This window comes from Dendrobium catenatum, unplaced genomic scaffold (assembly GCF_001605985.2).
Source record: "Dendrobium catenatum unplaced genomic scaffold, ASM160598v2 fragScaff_scaffold_1557, whole genome shotgun sequence".
Taxonomy (NCBI): Eukaryota; Viridiplantae; Streptophyta; class Magnoliopsida; order Asparagales; family Orchidaceae; genus Dendrobium; species Dendrobium catenatum.
Window position 1 is genome coordinate 5,778,600 of NW_021320019.1, and position 23,961 is coordinate 5,802,560.

The 23,961-nt window shown below is 31.0% G+C and overlaps 1 protein-coding gene across 1 annotated transcript in view; it reads left to right on the plus strand.

Annotated features, from left to right (window-relative positions):
* The window catches only part of LOC110102736 (probable protein arginine N-methyltransferase 6.2), a 47,413-nt gene that overhangs the window by 962 nt on the left and 22,490 nt on the right, over positions 1-23,961 (plus strand). Inside the window, 2 exon segments of the mRNA XM_028700557.1 lie at positions 4,349-4,414; positions 4,660-4,702. Coding sequence (XP_028556390.1) covers positions 4,688-4,702 — 15 coding nt within the window. The 5' untranslated portion in view covers positions 4,349-4,414; positions 4,660-4,687.

Genomic DNA, 23,961 nt, shown 5'->3' on the forward strand with positions numbered 1-23,961 from the left:
GCCAACCAGCTGAAATAGAGAGTAGCAGTGATAATGTTTTTTTTTTTTTATTTAAATGCAACTAATGTTATCCTGCCTAGCATGTCATCTTTTAGCAACAAATCACTTTCAACTTATTAATACCATATGATAATATAAATTTAATTAAATGAAGGTAATCTAAGTCCACCTTGGGTTGGGATATGTACGGTGTTGAGGAACTATTTGTAAGCCAAACTTTAATGTTTTTAACCATCATCCCTTATATTCCAATTTGCAATCCAACTACTATTATACCACCTTTCCAGCTATGACTAAATTTAAGGTTTTTTATAATCCCAACTAGGCATGTTTAACTTTTTTATTTTCTTTTAAGCATTATTTTCTTATGAGTCATTTTCAAGTGCTTCTAATTGGTAACTTGATTTGTATGCTACACTGCTTATATCATCATACTTCTTCTCTACTCATTGTGAGTGTTTGATCAAAACACACTTTTTCTTGCAAATGAATATTAAATAAGATCATTCGAGATAATGATATTTTGTAAATCATCAGGTTTTGAAAGGTTTCTAAAGAATTCAAGCTAAAATGATGACATCATATAAATCATCAGGTTTTGGTGTTGTTCTTAAAGAGCAGGTTGTTAAAGGTTTCTTTAAGGGTTGGGCACCGACTCTGCTTGGTTATAGTCGTAAACGTGCATTTAAGTATTGTTTTTATGAGTTCTTTAAGAAATACTACTATAACATTATTGGACCTGAGTATGTTGTGAAGTATAACACTTTGATTTATCTTGATTTATTTTGCTTAATTTATTGCTGATATTGCTATTTGTCTGATGGAGGCTATGAAGGTTTGCTTTCAAACTCAACAAGCCTTTGCAAGAGGGTTAAGTGATGGGTTATCTAAGATTGTCAAATACAAAGGGAATCTCAGGTATATCTTCAAAGATATGAAATTCAAGCTAAAATGTGATCCAATGCATTGATGAAACCTAAATACTTTATTAATTTATATTGCTTTAACTAGACCTTATTCAGAAGGTCTTTCAAATGCTACTATATGACTTATTATATAATGATTATTTTGTTGTTATATCCTAAGAAGTTAATTTTTCTTAAATAATTGATCCAGTGCATGATTATTTTGAAGCACTATAATAAGCTTATTTCAACTCACATGTTGTGATGTATAAACCATTGAATCTATTGAGAATATCTTATATGAATCAATTTTTATTCGTAAAATCTCATGCACAATTATTTAGTATTTAATTCTTGTATAGGACTTCTGCCCAGGTTCTAATTCAAGTTATTCCCAACACTCATTTCGAAAAGAAAAGGCTCTTTCTTTCTTGTTGTAATTTTGATCCAAAATCCTTTAAATTTATTTCTAGGTAAGGTCTTATAGCTTTTAATTGTGTAATCTTCAGATTCATTTCTAGGAATGCTATTCAAAATACTTTTAAAGTTGTAACTGTCCGTGTGCCAATTGGTCTTGAAGCATTGGATTTCCAAATCAGTAAAAACAGAAGCTTTTTCTTCAATGTTCTTTTTACTGTAAGAGTTATATTGTAGGATTAAAATTTTCCTCTCTTTTTTGTCGTAGTAAATTGTTTGGACATTATTTAAAATTATCTGATTAATTTATACTTCACACTGCATTTTGCTATTTGAAGATAACTTTATTTTCTACAAACAGCTCCTTATAATGTACTTCATTGTATGTTTTATGTTGTAATAACATTTTATTGCACTTCAAATGTTAAATTAAATTTTCACAAACTGTTTGTGCTTAAAATTTAGAGATGGTATCCTTTTTAAATTTGATTATTATGATTTTGTTTCAAACTCATTGTTGGGTTCACAAGAAATAATAGATTCTAGAATGTCGACAATTTAGAAATTGAGTAAAAAGACAGTTAACTTAATTGAAGAGAGGCATGCAACATTTCATTTCGTCATATCTAATTCCTTCAAAAATATACTATTTATAGAAACAAGACTTAAGGACTCATATACTATCTATTAACTCATATTACTCACGATTTGGCTATAAATTACAATTACTTATGGAGATCTGTTAATATAATCCCAATTTCATTTAAGTTATTGAAACTAACGGATTTATTTTCCAAAAATTATGCAACGATTGAATTTCTTTAAACTGACTGGTTGACGGGTTAATGGAACATAGTCGTGCTCTTTGAGATTTGGGTTGTCGTATAAATGAAGGTTATTAAGAGATAGTTTTATAAATATATAAATTTTGGGTGTTAATTTTGTAACTGTACATGTGAACTAGATCCAACTTTTCTAACTGAGCTTTGTTGATTTTGCTTCATGTCATTGGGGCAGTGGTTTCAGTTTTAATTACCATAAGAGAACTTTCTAGCTCTATGGAATACATTTCTAAATATTAAAATTGCCTTGTTAGATTGGTTTATACCTTGTGAAATTAGAATTTGATATGCTGAAAATTATTTAATCATTTCTTTTATTTTGATAGTAAAAGAAAGCTGGCTAGTTAATAGGTTCAACTAAGATGCTCACGTCGCCTACAATAATATACGATTTCTAAGTGTTCTTGTGTTTAGCTGATTGTAAAATTAATGTCAATATAAAAATTTCCTTTCATTAGTATACTTTGCGTGGATATAATATGTAGAAGTATTTTATAAATAAATCTATTGCAAGACAGGGTATACTTATGTAGTTTTTTTTTTCTTATTTTATTTTTAGTTTACTTATGTAATATATTAGAGTTGTTTTGTTTTTATTTTTAGTTTACTTTGTAACACAAGTAGCATTATGTTTCTTGGCATAAATTTATATTTGCACTAGGCATGTACAAATATTGACCCGATCCGTCAATCTGATGTGAAAAATATGAATTCGGGTTAATTGTGGATTTCATGATCATTGAGGATTGCTTTTATTCATTATAGAATGTTTTATCATAACTTGAAAAATATTTCGATCAATAACTGAACACAATGAATTTGATCAATAGCTTCATGTGGTTTTTCATGTTGCTTACTTCTCTGCTAATGATCTGAATTAGAATAAGGTAGCTAGGTTAGATTAAAACTTTCTTTGATTGAGATTACTTGGTTACGTTCGTGTTTTAGTACTATACAGGTTATTCATGTGCAGAGATGAGGGTTTTATGCTGCTAGCTTTTACATTTCATATTATCTTGTGTTCTTTATAATGTTGTCAATAATGTTTTATTTCATGTAGAAAATGTATGGATGAAAGAATATTGATGGGTTTTTAGAGCTCTTTCTTTCTGTAAAAATGACTTGTTTTTGGAGAACATAATTAAATTTTGTGATTAAATATACCACCTTGATTGAACTTTTGAGGATATTATTTCTTGGTTTTTCTGGAGACATTTTAAACACTTTACACATTTCTTAGAGGCATCCCTGTGTCTTTGATCACAAAAGTTTTTTTTTCTTTTCCCAAATTAATTGACTAAAAATGCTGGCTGTTGATGTTTTATCATAAAATAAAGCTTGTGAATCATGCATTGTAAATTATTTGACTATTTTTTCTTCCAGTTTATTTATTTTTTATAGATATCCTACGAAGATCCAAATCCTTTTATAGTACTTAGCACTAATGTACTATTGTTTGCAATCATAAGCTTATTGTAAATATAATGCTTGGATTTAACTTTGTTTAAATTATGTAGGAGTGAGAATTTATTCAACAATTCAATACGATAACCTCTGTAATTTGAAATTTGAAAACATAGATAAGTATAAGGATTAATCAATAAAATAATATTGAATTTTTTTTAACTCTAGTAGTCAAAACATTTGATCACTAAAATTAACGATGATATTAATTAAATTATAAAACTACATAGAGGGTTTGTTTTTGTTTCTCTATTATAAATGCTGACTTTCTAGGAAATGATTATAATTGATTTATGATGAAAAAATGGTGACAAAAATCAAAGGAAATATTCCAATGCTTGAACCAGCTGAAATATTCATTGAAAATTTGACGACATTACGAGTAGACCGATCCTTCAATAATGATTTAATTTACACGCATGATTCACATTTATCATGCATTTTTTGTACAAATAATATCTTCTTTTAATTTATCTTAATTCAAGTATAATAAAAGTATAAATAATCTATATATATACAAAATTTCTATTTTTTATTGATATAAAATTTTATATCATGATGTATATCATATCATAAATTTTTTTGATTTTATTATATATTTTTTATTTTTAAATTTTTATTCACTTTATTGATTTCAATGATCCTTGTCTGCAATGCATCTTCTTTTTTTTTTTTATGTTTCTGCTTCCTTTAGCTAACTTTTCTTTGCTTTCTAATTAGAAATGGGCAGTCTATCTTAATGAAGCTGCATGCCAAAGTCTAATGCCAAATCATTCAGAAGTTCAGGTAAGCTTCATGTCCATGTACTACAGAAGTTAAGCTTTCATTCGATAATCTGATAAGGACTTAAGAATTATGCTTGCTTGAATAGATTAGGAATTAGAAGGTTGATGACTTTCCAGAGTTATTGAAGGAATGGAGTATCATAGAAATATTTTAAAATTTGTCATTTAATTTATGTTCTCTCTAAGATTCCTTTCTTTCTTGTATTGAACTAATCTCCCTCTCACGATGCTATTTCCTCCTTGTAGAGAATTCACAGCCTAGCTGTAGCTGCATATGCGCTTGTTTGAGATAAGTTCACTTTAATAACCCTTCTACTTTATCAAATTCCCCAACAGTTATATTTAAGTAGCACTTATGCTTCTTTATCCTCTTCTCCAGCTGCTATATTTGATTTAAATGTATCATAGACATATTTAATTATTTTTCATTTAATTTATGCTTTCTCTATGATTCCTGTCTTTTTTGTATTGAACTAATTTTTTTCCTTTTATAATTTGATTTAATACACCGAATAAATCATTTTATAATTTGAAAATTCCTCATTTTATTTCTACTCTGAAGGAAAAAATTATTAAAGTACTAAATAAATGTTGAAAAGAGATTGGACATAAATTATATATACTATATTTTATTAGATATAAATGTTCATTAAATATATTCACTAATAAGGTTTATTGAATTTGATGTTATGCTGACAACTAAGAAGTTCAAATATTGTGACATTGTTCTTGAAGTAGGGATAAATTGAACAGACTATTCTTTTTTATGGACATCAAGTCAATATAAGCTTCCAATGAATTATGAAGAATATGGATAAACCTTTAAACATAGGAAAGCTAATAGATTAGCTTCAATTTTAACAGTCGGGAAATATTAACTTGCAAATTTAACAGTCTAAAAATCCTCACAGTATCAATCACATTGAATTCTCACCATCACGACAAGCTCTATTTGATGAATTTATGTTGATATTTTCTTAGAAGATTTACTAATTTGAACTTATACTCTTTCAGTTGCTTTGAATTTTTCCTTAGCTTCAATATTTGGAAGAAACTTTTCCTCAAGGATTCTCATAAATTTTATCTTTCAATATTCTTACACAGCTCAATGTTTTGCAGTGCGCAAATGTCATGTCCTTCTATCATGAGCAAGAATATATTAGTATATTAATCAAAAGTACATATAATAGAAGTTGTGGATTGTTTCTTGATTTTTAGTATCTTGAGTAAATTATATCATTTATATTGAACTTTGAATTAGTATTAGTATCATTAGAGATTTAAGAAGAACATACAATAGATCTAAGGGCTCATTTGGTTGGCAATATAGATTTTAATTACATTAAGCAAAATGATGGTTTTTAACATGATTTAAGTAGGATTTAATCCAAATCCTGCCAATGAGATTTTAGTGCTTGCTAAATCTTATGGCGGAATAAATCTTTCATCTCCCCCTTTGGATCATAAAGGGTTGTTTTGTATCGCATTTACAGCTGGATATAAGCGGGTTTTATGCTAAATCTTGCCAAACAATTTTTATGTGTACGTTAAATCTTGACAATCGGTAAATCCTGGATTTAAGGATTTATGACATTAATTTACTAAATCCCTTGGTTCAGCGGATTTAACGTTATTTACAATTCGGAGAAGTGTTACTTGCGATGCCTATGTCATGAAGCTTCGTGTTCGCCCTTATTTGTCGAAATGAATGAGGCATCACTCCAGCCCTCTGCCTCATCCTTTCTAAATCGTCTTCCTATTCGGTGTGTTGGTACGTCTTTGTTCGCATTTGCAATTTGGTTGCTCTCGACGCACAAGTAATTTTTTCTCTGCTTTAGAAAGCCTGCATACGCATCAAATGCCTGTTTTCGTCCTTTTTTTCCTGTGATGAATCCCATATGGTGTAGATAGAAGATTGATTTTTGACCAAATTTTTTCACCTTTTCGTTATCTTAATTTTTGATTTTTTAATTATTTATTGCTCGATTTATACATTTCATTCTTAAATAATGTGACAATCATAATACTGCTCGATTAATGTTTTTAGAGAAATTGACCAGTAGTGTTGCTCGGTTTAGCAAATAATCATGCTTATGTCGTCATAGGTCTTATATTGGTAAGTTAATTATTTTCATAATAACTCATGTCTTATTCCAATTTAATTTGTAAATATCATCATGCTACTCAAGTTGAACTACAAAATTGTTATCGTAATTGTAAGGGATATACTTTGCAGAATGTAATGACTGTGGTGTCCTTTGATCGATAGTTTTTATATGTAACTTATGGATGGGAGGGAGATGGGGACATGCATGTGTTTAGATGGGTGGTGAGATAACGACAGTTTGAAGTATCTCACTTTCTTGGGTGATTCAGGTTATGCCAATACTGATAAATTGATTACACCATTTCGAGGATATCAATGTCACTTAGGCGATTATCGTTGATGTACATCTAGGCGATACATTATTGAGCAAGAGTTATTCAATCATTGACACACACAACATTGCAATTTGACAGAGGGAACTTTTCAAATTTTGAAAGAATGTTTTCAGGTTATGAAGCACATGCGACAATTTCTATTGGGTGTTCAAGCAAATATAGTCATTACATGTGCAGTTCTACATAACTTCATTGGTTGATACCACAAATATAATCTCTTTTTCAATATTTCATAGATGAAAATGCTTAATGATGTTCGAGATGGTAAGTTGATATTTTTTATGAGGATCCTAATTTACATGCGATAATCAGAGAAAAAATTCATGGTGAAGCTATAAGGCATAATATCATCATTGATTTATGGAATGCTCAGGTAAGAGTTTGGTTTGCATTGTATACTTCTAACTATGTTATATTTTATAATAATTTCTTTATTTCAGATTGCAAGTTAAAGAAATTGATCGCAATGACAAAATTTATCTCCACATGTAACAACATATATGAAGTCAACTGGAAAATTGAATGTTGCTCTTATTTCGCCTTTTGGTCAATATTAGTTTGTCATTTGCTCTTTATTGAATTTTCAGTAATATTATTTGAACTCAAGTTGATTTTATTATGTTTCATGCAATGATCTTGAATTTATAATAATCTCCTTCAAATTTAAATCCTTAACTGTCATAAATTTTGAAATATGTTACCAAGCAGTTTATCAAGATTTAACAGAATTTATCATTTGGTATACCAAACAATATTCAATATTTAACACCCCCGGGATTTACTAAATCTGATTTTAAAGGATTTACTAAGTTCTACTAAAGTTAAATCCCACTTGTTGCCAAACAACCCCTAAATCCTAGATTAATAAATTTTGAAATTTAGCGAATTTATGGGATTTGGTCGAAGAAGTGCATGAAAGAGAGAAAGATGGTTACCTTCATAGAGAGCAAGCTCCCATCGTTGCTTCTGATGAAAATGTCAGGAAGTGAACTATGTTGAAGGAGTGAAGTCGAACAACAATGAAAAATCTGAAGAAGTGGCTCGTGCAAAACTCTACCTCATGCGAAGCAACAAAATTGAACATTAATGATGAAATTTAGAAGATGAAAAACAAACCCTAGACGCCTAACAATTTTCATGATTTAACAAGTCAGAATTTACTAAATTTGAATTTACATAATTTAGTAAATCATTCTAAAATTAAATCCTACTTGTTGTAAAACAAGCCCCAAGTCTATTTGGTAAATATCCAAGGCACATTGTAGGAAATACTTTGACCAACAAATATAGCAGTAGATTGCTAGAACTATTTTCGAATGACTTGCATCGATTTTGGAATTATATGAGAGTGGTCTAAAATCCACGTAGTAACAATCATCTTAACTAAGCCCTTTGAAATTTTTATAAAATGTTGATTAAAAACTATTTATATTTTATGAATTTCTTTACTTAGTAGCACAACATTTTGTTCTTTTAATTTTATAAAATTAAAAAGCAAATTGCAGAATTTCTCTATATTGTAAGAGTATGTGTGCATGTGTATACTTTGCATAAGTGTACAAACTTTATGTGAATCTAGGATAAAAATGATTTTAGTGAGTAATATAAAATTAAATTCATCTTGCACGAGTGACTGTACTTGTGTGCATGTCTATATAAATCGTTTGCGATTGCTTGGGTGTAAATTATATTGTATAATATTTTATTTATCAAAAAAATTATACTCAGAGGTACCTTAGAGAAATAATTTTAGTTATTTTCTATGCTTCATAAATAAAAAATCCATTAAAATTATTTATGCTCGATGTTTAAATAAATAATTTTCTTAGTTGATGTGCATGTGTATGTTTTGCATGAGTATGTGAACTATATGTGCATTTAGAATAAGAATTATTATAAGAGATTATTATGTAATTAACTCTATCTTATTTTATTTAGTACAAATAAACTATTTGATAAAAGATCATTATGGAAAAACCTTTTAGAATATTTATTAAATCTTGAATAATTACTATTAATCTTTTATGAATTCAATTACCTAGTAAGACAATTTTATTTTTTTAATTATCATAGCATTAAGAGTGAAATATAAAATTAATTATATTTTATATTAGTGTGTTTTTTTTGTGTGCATGTATATGCTTTGTATGAATATGTGAATTTTACGTGCATTTATGATAATAATAATTGTAAGAAGTAGTATAAAATTCAGGAAAAAAATATTATCGTAATTAAGCCTTTAGAATATTTGTAAAATCATGAATAAATACTATTACTTTTTTTATGAAATTCATTACTTATTAACACAAACATTTTATAATTTAAATTTTTATAAAATTTAAGAGTGAAGTATAAAATTAGTTTATTTTGTATGAGTTTATATGCTTGTGAATAATTCGTTAATATGTTTTGTATGCTTTGCATGAGTGTATAAATTTTATGTGTATTTATAGTAAAAGTAATTTTAGGAGAGTTGTATAAAATCAATGTGATAAAATATTATTAAAAAAGTTAAACAGAAACTATTATTAATTTTTTATGAAATCAATTTTTTAGATGAATTTTATTTTTTTAAAATTGTCATAAAATTTAAGAGAAAAATATGAAAAAAATTCTATTTTGTACTAGTGTGTATGGTTGTATGCATGTGCATGTTTTGCATGAATGTTTGAACTTTATGAGCATTTAGGATAAAAATATTCCTAGAAGGGTATTAGAAATTAACTCCATCTTGCATGAGTGCATGTGCTTTTGTGTGTGTACATTTTTATGTAAATTGTATGTACTTGCTTGAGTTTAAAAAACATTATATATATTTTTATCTATCGGAAAAGTTATCATTCATGGATATCATTAAAAAATAATTGAAGTTATTTTCTTAGCTTCATAAATATAAACCCATCAAAATTAGTTATGTTTGGTGTTTAAATAATTAATTTTCTTAGGTTATGTGCATTTGTATGCTTTACACGAGTTTGTGAACTTTTTGTGCATTTAGAAAAATTAGTTGTACCTATTATAAAATCCACGTGATAAAAGATTACCTTGACATAACCCTTTGTCCTATTCATAAAACAAGAATAAATAGTATTAATATTTTATGAAATCTATTACGTGTAAGATATATATATTTTTTAATTTGTCATATAATTTAAGAACAAAATATTAAATTTCTCTATTTTGCATGAGTATTTGCACTTGTTTGTATTTGTATATTTTGCATGACTGTGTGAATTTTATATGTACTTATGATAAGAATAATTAAATGAGAGTAGTATAAATTAATTTTAGTTTGAATAAAAATTGTTGTGCATATATATGTGAATTGTATGTACTATTTTGTTTGGTAATTACATTTTATAATTTTTTTAATAATCCCTTAAGATACACTCATTAAATATCTTAATACTGATACTGACACTATTACGAATACTGTACTGATATTGTAACTATCACTAATACTGTTAACTATCATTAACATTATTTGACATTATTGATCATGATACTAATGTTGTTACTAGCATTAATACTGTTAATTGTTACTGATATTGTGATTGATAATATAATAAATTAAGATGTGATGTGGTATAGAATGAAAAATTTATATAGATAATCCATATAGACATTGATGTATATATTTCCTTAGATGATTTATAGCATATTGTTTTCTTTTATCTTGCATTTATTTCAGTTGTAAGGTTTTAGTTACTTGCTGAGCTATTCATTAATGCTCATTACGTGATTTTATATATTTTCAGGAAAGAGTAAGGATCCTATGATATGAGATTCTGGACATAACAAAAATGTAATCAGATTTTTTTTCTAATATTTATTAGTCAGGTCTAGTTAAATTGTTAAAATGGAAGAAAAATGTAATTTTTCCAATATAGATCTTGGAGTGTGATAATAATAGTGCAAATTAATTATGATTAACACACTAATTAAGCTTGATTAAATGATAAATAAATTTTGATAAATGTTTTTGATATATTTGTGCATGTATGTTTGAAGTTTGCATGCTTGTTTAGATGTGCAAACTCTTTATTTGTGTGCTTATTTGTGTTTTTATTGAACTCTCTATGTTCGTGTGTTTATTAATGTGTGATTTTTGTAATTCATGTCCTTTTGCATGTGTCGTTTGCTTGCATGTGTTTAAACTCTTTGTATGTGTGAACTATGTGAAATCTTTTGCATGGCTAGTGGGCACGAGTTTGTTCGCATGAGTGCTTTGGTAGTACGTGCATGTATAGATGTGTGTGCGAGTTTGGCCTTCGTGCATTCTTATTTGTGTTTCAGCTGTGTTTATAAATGTGAATGGATAGTGCATTCATTTTTGAATCGTGTGGTATGTGTTGACCCGAAAAGCATTTAGATGTGTTATTGTGCGAGTGTTTTTATGTTTGTTATATGTATTGACTAAAAAAGCATTACTGTAACGAATAATAATTAAAATTATCGTTGATTTAGTCAAATAAGTATAATTAATAAACTAATTGTGCATGGTTAATGAAAATTCCTTTTAATTGGGTTTCATTAACATATGAGTGTGTTCGTGTGCATATGTGCACTTTCAATTTGTGTCGATATGTGTTTGAATTGAGAGTGTCTAAATTCTATGAATCCTTCTTGTGTGTGAGTTATCTAAACTTTCTATGTGTATGGTATACTCATGTGCATGTTTGAGTGATTTATGTCCTTGTGCATATTTTGTATGAGTTTAGCTGTTTAAATAGTTATACGTGTGAACTATGTGAACTCTATTTATGCATGTGGGTTAATGTTCGGTTGGTAAGCATAGGGGTACTCACATTGGTGCTTGCATTTGGTGGGTGTGTGAATGTCATACACATTTGTTTGTGTTTGAATTGCATTCTTGTGCATATGCTATGTGTTTAGATATATATGTGAGTCCATCGCCACGCCAACCCCTCTTCACTGCCAAAGCAAGCTACCCTAGGGAAAAAATGGGAGAATTTATAATGGACAATGTTAGAATTATACATGATTAGAGATATTTTATTGTTTACAATGTGTATGTATGTACATGTGATCTTTAAATGCAGGTGAATATGTATGAACTATGCATGGTTATTTAAGTGTGTTATATGTCTGTCTGTTTGAACATTTGTATGTGTGATCTATATGATCTCTATCTTGGCGTGTAGGTTTTTGTATGGCTGCTAGCAAGTTTGAGTGCGTACCTATGGGTGTTTGTGAGTGGTGTGCGCATGTGTGAACTATTTGTATGAGGGTAACTCTCTTGAATGCTTATTTGTATGTTTATGCATATCATAAGTAAATAATTTATATGTATTAATTGTGTATTTGTGTGTGAAAATGTGTGCTCATGTTTGTGATGTCTTAATCCAAAAATAATAAGTATAATTTGACATTATTATTTAAGTATGATTTACTAAATGATTGATCTTGATTAATGGATTAATTCAATTTGTTAGGTGTAATTAACATATGTATGGTGTCTATGTAGAATGTGCACGTGTTTTTGAATAATGTGTACTTATTAAAGGTGTGGGAATTGCTTGAACTATTTATGTATGTGCGTCATATGTACGTGTGTGTTTTGAGTGATCAAGGTCAGCGTGTGTATTGGTTCCATATATTTTTAAATACTTATATATTCTTATTATGTGAACTCTGGCTTTATGCATGCAGGTTTGTGCTTGGTTAGTGTGACACCCCAAAAATCTAAAGTGAAATAATTTCTTTTTTTTTTTTCAAATTCATTAGCAACCAATATTCATTTATTTACAATCTTTGTAACAGCATGTGTGAGCTATTTGAACTTCTGTGTGTATGGTGTATTCATGTGCATGTTTGTGTGATTTATACCCTTGTGCATATTTTGTATGAATTTGGGTGTTTAAATAGTTATATGTATGACTTACGTGAACTCTATTTATGCATGTGGGTAATTGTTCGGTTGGTAAGCATAAGGGTAATCACGTTGGTGCTTGCGTTTGGTGTGTGTGTGTGTGTGTGTGAATGTCATACAAGTTTGTTTGTGTTTGAATTGCACGCTTGTGCATATGATGTGTTTAGATATATATATGTGAGTCCATTGCCACCCGAACCCCTCTTCACTGCCAAACGTGCTACCCTAGGGTAAAAATGGGAGAACTTATAACGTACAATATTAGTATTATACATGATTAGAGATATTTTAGTGTTTACAATGTGCATGTATGTTAATGTGATCTTTAAATGCATGTGAATATGTGTAAACTAAGCATTGTTATTTAAGTGTGTTGTATGTATGTTTGTTTGAACACTTGTATGTATTATTTTTATGAACTCTATCTTGGTGTGCAAGTTTTTGTATGGCGGCTACCAAGTGTGAGTGCATGCCTATGGGTGTTTGTGAGTGGTGTGTGCATGTATGAACTATTTTCATGAGGGTAACTCTCTTGAATTCTTATTTTGTATGTTTATGCATATCATAAGTAAATATTTTATATATATTAATTATGTATTTGTGTGTGAACGATGTGTGCTCATGCTTTGGATATCTTAATCCAAAAATAATAAGTATAAATTGACATTGTTATTTAAGTATGATTTACTAAATGATTGAGCTTGATTAATTGATGAATTCAATTTGTTAGGTGTAATTGACGTATGAATGTATGGTGTGTCTATGTGAAATGTGCACGTGTTTTTTAATCGTGTTTGCTTTTTAAAGGTGTGGGAATTGCTTGAACTATTTATGTATGTGCGGTATATGTATGTGTGTATTTGGAGTGATCAAGGTCAGCATGTGTATTGGTTGCATATGTTTTTAAATACCTATATATTCTTATTATGTGAACTCTTGCTTTATGTATGTGGGTTTGTGCTTGGTTAGTGTGACACCCCTAAATCTAAAGTGGAATAATTTATTTTTTTTCATTCATTAGCAACCAATATTCATTTGTTTACAATCTTTGTAATAACATGTGTGAGTTGTCTGAACTTTACGTGTGTATGGAGTACTCATGTGCATATTTGTGTGATTTATGCTATTGTGCATATTTTATACGAATTTGGGTGTTTAGTTAGTTATGTGTGAACTATGTGAACTCTATTTATGCATGTGGGTTAATGTTTGATTGGTAAGAATAATGGTAATCACATTGGTGCTTGCGTTTGGTGGGTGTGTGAATGTCACATAAGGGTAATCCATCGACACGCCAACCTCTCTTTACTGCCAAAGCGTGCTAACCTAGTGTAAAAATGAGAGAATTTATGACGTAGAATATTAGTATTATACATAATTAGAGATATTTTAGTATTTACAACGTGCATGTATGTACATGTGATCTTTAAATGCATTTGAATGTGTGAACTATGCATGTTTATTTAAGTGTGTTGTATGTATGTCTGTTTGAATGTTTGTATGTGCGATTTATATGAACTCTATCATGACGTGCAGGTTTTGGTATGGCTGCTAGCAAGTGTGAGTGCATGCCTATGTGTGTATGTGTGAACTGTTTGCATGAGGGTGACTCATGAATGCTTATTTTGTATGTTTATGCATATAATAAGTAAATGTTTTATATGTATTAATTATGTATTTGTATGTGAAAGATATGTGCTCATGTTTGTGATGTCTTAATCCAAAAATAATAAGTATAAATTGACATTGTTATTTAAGTATGATTTACTAAATGATTGAGATTGATTAATGGATGAATTCAATTTATTAGGTGTAATTGACGTATGAATGTATGGTGTGTCTATGTGGAATATGCATGTGTTTTTGAATTATTTGTGCGGTGTGGGAATTGCTTGAACTATTTATGTATGTGCGGCATATGTACGTGTGTATTTTGAGTGATCAAGGTCAGCATGTGTATTGGTTGCATATATTTTTAAATACTTATATATTCTTATTATGTGAACTCTGGCTTTATGCATGTAGGTTTGTGCTTGGTTAGTGTGACTCCCAAAAATCTAGAGTGAAAGAATTTCATTTTTTTTTTTCAATTCTCTTGCAACCAAAAGTCAATTATTTCAATCTTTGTAATAGCATGTGTGAGTTGTTTGAACTTTCTATGTGTATGGTGTACTCATGTGCATGTTTGTGTGATTTATGCCCTTGTGCATATTTTGTATGAATTTGGGTGTTTAAATAGTTATATGTGTAATTATCTGTACTCTATTTATGCATGTGGGTTAATGTTCGGTTGGTAAGCATAAGGGTAATCACATGGTTGCTTGTGTTGGTGGGTGTGTGAATGTCATACACGTTTGTTTGTGTTTGAATTGCATGCTTGTGCGTATGCTATGTGTTTATATATATATGTGAGTCTATCGCCTTGCCAACCCCTCTTCACTGACAAAGCATGCTACCTTAGGGCAAAAATGGGAGAATTTATAACGTACAATGTTAGTATTATGCATGATTAGAGATAGTTTAGTGTTTGCAATGTGTATGTATGTGCGTGTGACCTATAAATGCATGTGAATAAGTGTGAACTATGCATGGTTATTTAATTATGTTGTATGTATGTCTATTTGAACACTTGTATGTGCGATCTATATGAACTTTATCTTGGCGTGCAGGTTTTTGTATGGTTGCTAGCAAGTGTGAGTGCATGCCTATGGGTGTTTGTGAGTGGTGTGTGCATGTGTGAACTGTTAGCTTGAGGGTAACTCTCTTGAATGCTTATTTTGTATGTTTATGCATATCATAAATATTTTATATATATTAATTGTGTATTTTTATGTGAACGATGTGTGCTCATGCTTGTGATGTCTTAATCGAAAAATAATAAGTATAAATTCACATTATTATTTAATTATGATTTACTAAATGATTAAGTTTGATTAATGGATGAATTCAATTTGTTAGGTGTAATTGATGCTTTATTATATGGTGTGTTTATGTGGAATGTGCATGTGTTTTTGAATTGTGTGTGCTTATTAAAGGTGTGGGAATTGCTTGAACTATTTATGGATGTGAGGTATATGTACGTGCGTGTTTTGAATGATCAAGGTCAGCTTGTGTATTGCTTGCATATGTTTTTATATACTTATATATTTTTATTATGTGAACTCTCGTTTCATGCATGTGGGTTTGTGCTTGGTTAGTGTGACACCCCAAAATCTAAAGTGAAAGAATTTCATATTTTTTTCAATTCATTAGCAACCAATATTTATTTTTTTTACAATCTTTGTAATAGCTTATATTTTTACATAGACAAATTAAATTTTTAGGAATCATTGTAAGTCCAAATAACAAACCTTCTTTGCCATATCATAGATATTTTAGTGCTTCAATTATACTATTTTTTTCATAATTTTTATGCATTAGTTCAAATTCTAAAAAAATTGACACCATTGGTACAAGTGGGGGTTTTAGGACCGTCATGTGTTTATTTTATAATCATTTTTGCCAAAATTTTTTAAAATTGGTATTATTTTTTATGCATGTTTCTTGTAATTTTTAGATATCTAGATTTAAGATGTAATATTATTTATAGGATCTTTTTATTTAAAACTAAATAATTTATATAATTATATAATATTATATTATTATTTTAATCTAAATATTTTATTCCATTACCTGCCCATTAAAAGCCTTTAATTACCTATTTCTATTCTTAATCGAGTACAATAAATGAAAAATAGCGAGAACATGAAAAGCCTAGGTTTTTGAGACATCAATTTGTTAGTTCGTTCAATGCAAGAATTCATAGCTAAGTTGTTTTCATTGGCAAACTTCATCCTAATCACTTCTCTTTTTTTTGAAGCAGTAGCAACAACAATCATAAATAGAAGAAGAGCAAATAAAATAAGTTTCTCATGATGAAATCAAAGAGAATGAAACCATTGAATACCTAAATTGATCATGGCGGCTATTTCTTTATGTATTGAGCATATCGTCCTGTACGATAATTGTATCGTACAGGCCGATCTGTTAATGATGGTTGCCTTAACTTATATATCTTGATTAGAGTTTCTGTTTTAAACTCGATCGTCCAAGCCGATATAAATATCATCCTGTACGATGTAAGTAAAAATAGATATTTTAAAACTCTCAAGTGTGTGTGTGTAGGGTTACTTTGCATCAATTACTTCAAAGATTACAATTGACTTAAGAAAGGAAAAAGAAAAAAATTACAGACTGACTCAACCCTAATCTGCCTAATCTTGAGCTGGCTCCATTTGTCGTCTGATCTTTTGGTCCTGAAACGTCAGTAGAGGAAGGTAGTCAAAGTGTTTTCTAAAATCAAAAGCACAATCCATGAAACCAAGTTTGCAACAAATTTGTTATCACCTATTAAGTTCAAATTTTGTTCAAGTTTATACTTAGTTCATTAATGTCCAGTTCATGTCCCCTGCTATCTTTTAGAGTTCAAGTTCTTATTTTTTTGAGTTCAAATTAGGTCTGAGGTGTGATCGTATATTCACTCAAAATTTTGGTAGCCTCCCGGCGTCTCCCCCATTTAGGGGAAAACTACGAGAAATTGAGCCTTCCCACTACACGCATTAAAGGTGTGTATGTCCCCTGCTACGAGAAATTGAGCGCTGCAATTTTGATTTACTATATTATAGATATGGTTTTGTTTTATATTAAACTTATTTTGATTCACTTGCGAAAACGTCGAGGGTGACATTTTTCTGTGGCGGTGATATTGTAATAGCATGTATTTTGACTCAAATAAATAAAATTTTTAGGAGTCATTATAAGTCCAAATCACAATTCATATTCGCTGCAGCATAAATATTGTAGCGCTTTAATTACATTAATTTTTTTTCATAATTTTTTAGAATTACTGTGAATCCTTAATAAATTGACTCCTGTCGGTTCAAACGAAGATGTTGGGATGGTCAGATGTTTTATTCATAAATTTATTTCACCAAAATTTTCTAAAAATGATATGCTATTTTATGATTTTTTTGTAATTTTAGAGTTCTAGATTTGAAGATATAAATTGTTTTAGATGATCTTTGTATTTAAAATTAAATAATTTATATAATTATATAATATTATATTATTATTTTAATCTAAATATCCCATTCGATTACCGATCTATTAAAAACCTTTAATTTCTTATTCCTACGACAGATAAAGAATAAGAAATTAAAAATAAAGAGAAAAGAGAATGAGAAAAAAAGCCTAGGTTTGGGAACCATAAATTTATTTTTGTTAGTTTGTCCAGTTAGGAAATTTACTCAGCACATTTTAAAAAATAATTACCCTTTTTTATTTCAATGATTTTGTGTATATTATATTTTATGCATTTTAATTTGGTCAAAACTCTATAAAGTTAGTTTTTGGAGCCTTCCGGTGTCCCCTCCTCCTGAGGGGAGCTTGGGAGTATTTGCCGTTGGTTCTTCTCGACCGGATTCCTGGCTAGATCTTAGATCGATGATGCGAGGGCTTCAATTTATGCATTCCTGGCAGGATCTTGGATCGACGTTGGAGGTTCTTAAAAATTGGATGCCTGTTTCCTATAAGATTTATTTAATTATACCAGATTTTCTTTTGACTACTTAATTAGACTATTAGTTGTTGTCATTAGAGCATAAATAAGGCATATATAGATAGTTCAAATTACTATTTTCTTTTTGAACTAAAGATAACTCAAACCAATCAAGTAGTGTTTCTTTTCAGAATTCGACATAGGGGAACTAAGGAGGGTCATGCATAATAGTAGTTTTGAACAAAACAAGAGGTGGACTGCGGGGTTGTCATGAGAAGCAGAGGAAAGGAATCATATGTGTTCGATCGGAACAGATTGTGCAAGGTGTTCGCATTTTTGTAGATAGCCGGGTGACGTAGATAGAGCATGTCCGGTTAGAGAGGAATTTGGGCGCTAGAGGTTTTTTCTAAGCTGGTTGTGAGGTCAGAGGTTGACTGTGCAGTAGGGGAGAAAACTATTGAGTGCCATGCATGAACGAAGGGAGCGACGAGTTGCTAATCCCATGCATGAACAAAGGGAGCGGGGGTTGTTTCGTTCGGAATCGGACAGGCGGCGTAGGATTCACATTGGTGCGATTTAGTCGGGAAGGCATAGAGCTGGAGTTAGGAGAGATTGCACGTTAGCCCAGCCCCTTGCCCCCGCGCGAAAAAAGATATTTATTTTGTGTTATTTACCAAATGGATGTCATTTCACTAAGCATTGCATCTATTTTTATTCCTGTCTTTTTTTAATTCAGCTTTTGCTATTTTATTATTATTTTAAAATGAGCAAGCAAATTGTCTCCCAACAAATTTGTTAGGTGATTTTCACACAAGAAATTCATTGTAGTTGTCAATTGTGGATTTTCGTTGTTCCCTTACTTTTTAAGGTTTTGATATTTGTTTGGCTCAGACCCTATTCATTGCCTTATATTGAACCTTCAGAAGAGGATGTTAAGAAGGTGATTGACAAATACGATCTTTCTTAATTAGTTTCTATTTTAGATTGACTATATTTTCATTGAGATTTGCTAGTTGACAAAGATATATATGACAGTCTTCTCAATCAATCTCCTCGTATGCCTCTTTTTGATTCAGATGGTTCAGTTAAACATGACCCCGCAGATTAGATTGTCACCCTTGGACTACATCGTAGTGATGGTGATTTTTTCGAGCGAATTGTTGAGGGCCTGAGTTATGGTGATTAAGGCATTCTACACTCGACAGGAAATTTTATGGACAATACATATGTTATTTGGCTGCTTAGTTATTGCTTAATGTATCACGAGATGGAGGAGAAATAGTGTGATTCTACATTTGATAATCCCCTTCAGGCCTTAAGTGGCTATACTTTTTGGGCTTGTTATATACTCATAGTATATTAGCAAGCATTGAAGCAGGTAAGAGTATATGAGACTATTTATATTTCTTTATTTGATTATAACCGTTTGACTTCTTCTTTATTCCATACTATTATTGAGCGTTGGGATAACATTACGAACACTTGTTGGATCAGACCCAATGGGATCACTATCACACTTTGGGATTTATAGATTATTTCCAGCTTGCTAATTCTCAACATTACTTGCGAGGAGTGTATTTCTTTATATTATGATTTGTTTAGTTGTCGACCCACTGTTCAGCATCGAAGGGGGAGTTTGTGTATTTAGCGAGTCTTCATCAGAGTTTGAGATATTATTATCATCTTTATCAATAGAAGAGGAGAGGCCATAATCGTCGGTGACTTTTTTCTTAGACACTTGGATTAAGAGTTTGTTAAGCTAGATAGTACATGCTGTTGAGTTTGCTTAGATTCAGGACTCTTTTGGCAATGAATCTCATTATACCGAGCAACATTCAGAGGGGCTGTTTGAGCCTTGATAGCAGAGAGAGTATAATTTGTTTATGCTAGGGGGATTTTCAGATTAAGAGTTTGTTAAGCCATATAGTACATGTTGTTGAGTTTACTTAGATTCATGACTCTTTTGGCAATGAATCTCATTATACTGAGCAACATTCACAGGGGCTGTTTGAGCCTTGATAGCAGAGAGAGTATAATCTATTTATGCTAGGGGATTTTCGAGGATATGCTTTTGGTATCATTTATGGCTACTTGGTTGCGCTATTCTTTTTCTCCCTTTTTGCAGGCTCTAAAAAAGAAAGTTTACAATATTATTGGCAATTATTTGAATCGTTCAATTACATATTTTTTCTTTGATTTTGATGCTTATGCCATTAGGCACGTAGCGTTTGAGTTTTCAAATCAAAGAAAAAAGGTCTGAGTCTCGACCGTTGTCTTGAACACCTTTTCCGCCTGCAAAAGGCTGTTCAAGCATATCGCAACTATTAAGAATCTGTGCCTCTTGCCCATCCCAAGAAGTAAGGGAAAGGGATCTCGTGGTGTGATGGTAGTATAGGACCCATCCACCACACTCACCTTGTATGCATGAGGCACGTACCAAAGAGAAGGCTTTAATTGCACTGGCGTAAGTGAAAGTGCTAGCAGGCTTGCTTTAAGAAATGCAAAGGATTAATTCCTTATGAAGGCCATGCCACAGACAATTGTACATTTCTAATGCAGATGTTGATCGGGCCAAAACCAAGCTAACCCGGACACAGACGTGCATAGTTACACCCGATTAAAAAAAAAAACTCCTGAGTTGCCCTGGGATGGGAGTGGGGGACAGCCCCTAGCGCAGACAACAACAGTATCGACTCTACGAAGTTCAAATCGAATCTTTTCTCGTGAATAATAATTATTCGGCGAAGCAAGCCTTCTAGCTATTTTGCTTGCTTTTGGAGTCTTGTGTCGGCTATTATGGATAGAGAAGAGGTTGGAGCGAGATGAATGTGATTTGAAAGTCGATTTTTAGATGGTATGCCTTCTATGCTTTAATAGATCAAAAGCGTTGGAATGGATAAGAAGAGGTTGGAGCGAAAAGGCGTTCCATATTCTTTCATACCATGTCTTTGGTCTCGTGTCAGCCAAGTCCTTCCTTCGACATGAATTATATTCTTGAACAAATTATGATATTGCTATGGAGGAGCACCGAAATAAGATGCGCGAAGCGCTTTTTAGCTTCCTCCTTTTTGATAGAATTTTTAGATAGAAGTCGCGCATTCTTCCTTGCTATTGCACATCTATCTTTATATACAATGCCTCCATCTATTTCATCGAGACTATCTCTTTGTCTTTCTGGAAATTCATGGTCGAGACTTTCTCAATGATAAGGGACTCGATTCCATTGAGCGATATACGAGTAATTGAATAACTAACGCTAGCATGGCCAAAACATCTGCTAACTTGTTTTCTTCTCTCTACACTTGCTTTTGATCATCCTTTGACTAAGTGTTTTACCAAAGCGTGATATGCCTTCTGAGGGTGGGGAAGGAAGAGCAGGTGTGATGCGTCAAAGGCCTTCATGCAATGCCTCTAAAAGGAAGGGTGGCTAGTGGGGGAAGAATTCCTCCAAAGGGCATTGATATGGTCTATAGCTGAAAGAAGTTGAATCAGAAGCAATCAGGCAAGCAAATGTCGCTGCACAAAGGGCCATAACTAGTGCTGTAAAAAACGGGTTTTGGATCGGGTTTGACGAAATTGACCCGACCCGTTTCTTGAAACGAGTCATTTATGCTGACCCAGACCCGAACTGCTTCGGGTCCGAGTCAACCCGACCCGACCCGACCCGTTTGACTTGGCTGCACTATAAAAAATTAAAAACAAGTTTTAAATGGCTGAAAAGTGAAAACCATGGGCAATTTTTTACAATTACAAATCTGCAAATAATTTACATGTTACAATTAGTCAATTACAAAGGTACAATCTCACATATCAAATAAGAGAAATATCAATTGTTAATTTAATTATCCCATTTACAACAAATATAAATAACTTAATATGGAAGCTTCAAGGTTCAAGCCTTCAATGGTTCGGACTCAACTGCTCCAGCCTCCAAGAATGTCTGAATCTGATAATCTATCTTCATTCTTCAATCACCTATCGTCTTAGAGTTAAAACTACAATAAACATATTTAAACAAGTATAAAATTCTAAGTATTTATTATCTAATACATTGCTCAGATTAAACCTTCCAATTCATTAATCACATAATGAGGTGTACGTTTAATAAATGTTAGCATATTAGTAATATTAGCATCCAAGGAAACAATTTGTACTCACTTTGTATCTGCTCTTTTAAAGTAAATACAAATGCCTCCTGGTTGTAATATCACATTAGCTGATTAGAACTTACACATATCTTCGGATCTTCCCACATTCATTTTAAAAGGTCTATCATCATCGTTTATTCTATTAATATTTCAAATAAAAAATATATGAAATAATGAATTCTAAGAGCAACCAGTAGGAAATATGAACCAACAGGAAATAAGAACAGCAGGAAATATGAACCAGAAGGAAATAGCAGGAAATATATTCACTTACATATATATTTCCAATCCCAAATAGGCAAACAAACCATCAAGAAATATGAATGCAGACTGCAGTTATGCAGCCAATCACCCATGCAGGAGATTGATCCAAATTCAACAAAACAGGACAAAGAATATGGAAAAACAGTAGGTCTCACAAATAAAAATATATATTCAAAACAACCGGATGAGTGTATGAGATTACAGAAAATCCAAAACAGCAGCCGGATCTAACAACTCATTCCCAACTCACAAGTCAGAAGCAGCTTTAGCATTTAGCCATTTAGTAAATATAAAAAATTAACTAAAATTGATTTAGCCATATAACCAGTGAAATAAGAAGTGCAGGTCCATAGAGAGTCCAGGTCACTTAAAACATTAATACTAACAATAGTATAGGAATCAGGATTTATAGTAATTGCATAGCTGGTAGAATTTAAGAACCATATATTGCATTATTACTTAATATCAGAACTTTCCCCAGCTTCATCTTCAACTCGATTTACTGTTGAAGCAAGAATATCTTCAGTTACACCTTCAAGTTTAGGGTCATGCAAAACTGCAACAAATAAAAATAGATATTCATAACCATAACTAACTGTAATCCTTCAAGATATTGAATAAAGTTAAAGTTGATATACACCCTTGTCACCATATAACCAATTCTTAGCACAAACCAAAGCCTCAACAATATCAGGTTTAAGTGAACTTCGATACTGATCTAGGATTCGACCACTATTGCTAAATGCACTTTCAAAGGCCACTGTTGTTATAGGAATACACAAAACATCATGTGTCATTGTAGAAACTTCAAGGAATCTATATTGATTGCCTTTCCAGAAATGTAGTATATCTAGCTCAATTTTTCTATCAAGTTTAGGTTCATCAAGATATATCTCCAATTCATATTTTTTCGGCATATAAACCTCCTCTTCAAATGAATCGAAATCCTGTTTGGGAAAGTTAAAGTTTAACACATGAACCCAATTAATTTATGAAATCAATTAACAGCAGAACATTAAGTAATTAACTACCTGAAGGAATTGAAATTGAATAACAGTAGTGAACTACAAGTGGAGCTTTCAGTTTGTGGCCTTTCTTGAGAATTTGAACCAAGCCCAGATACAACATTCCCACTATTTGTGTAATTGGAGAATAATGAGAACAATTTATCCTTTACTTTCTTAAGCTCAAGTACATAATCCCCTACATATAACCTCCTATAGCACCATTCCACTAATGTGAATTTATATCTTAGATCAAGAATA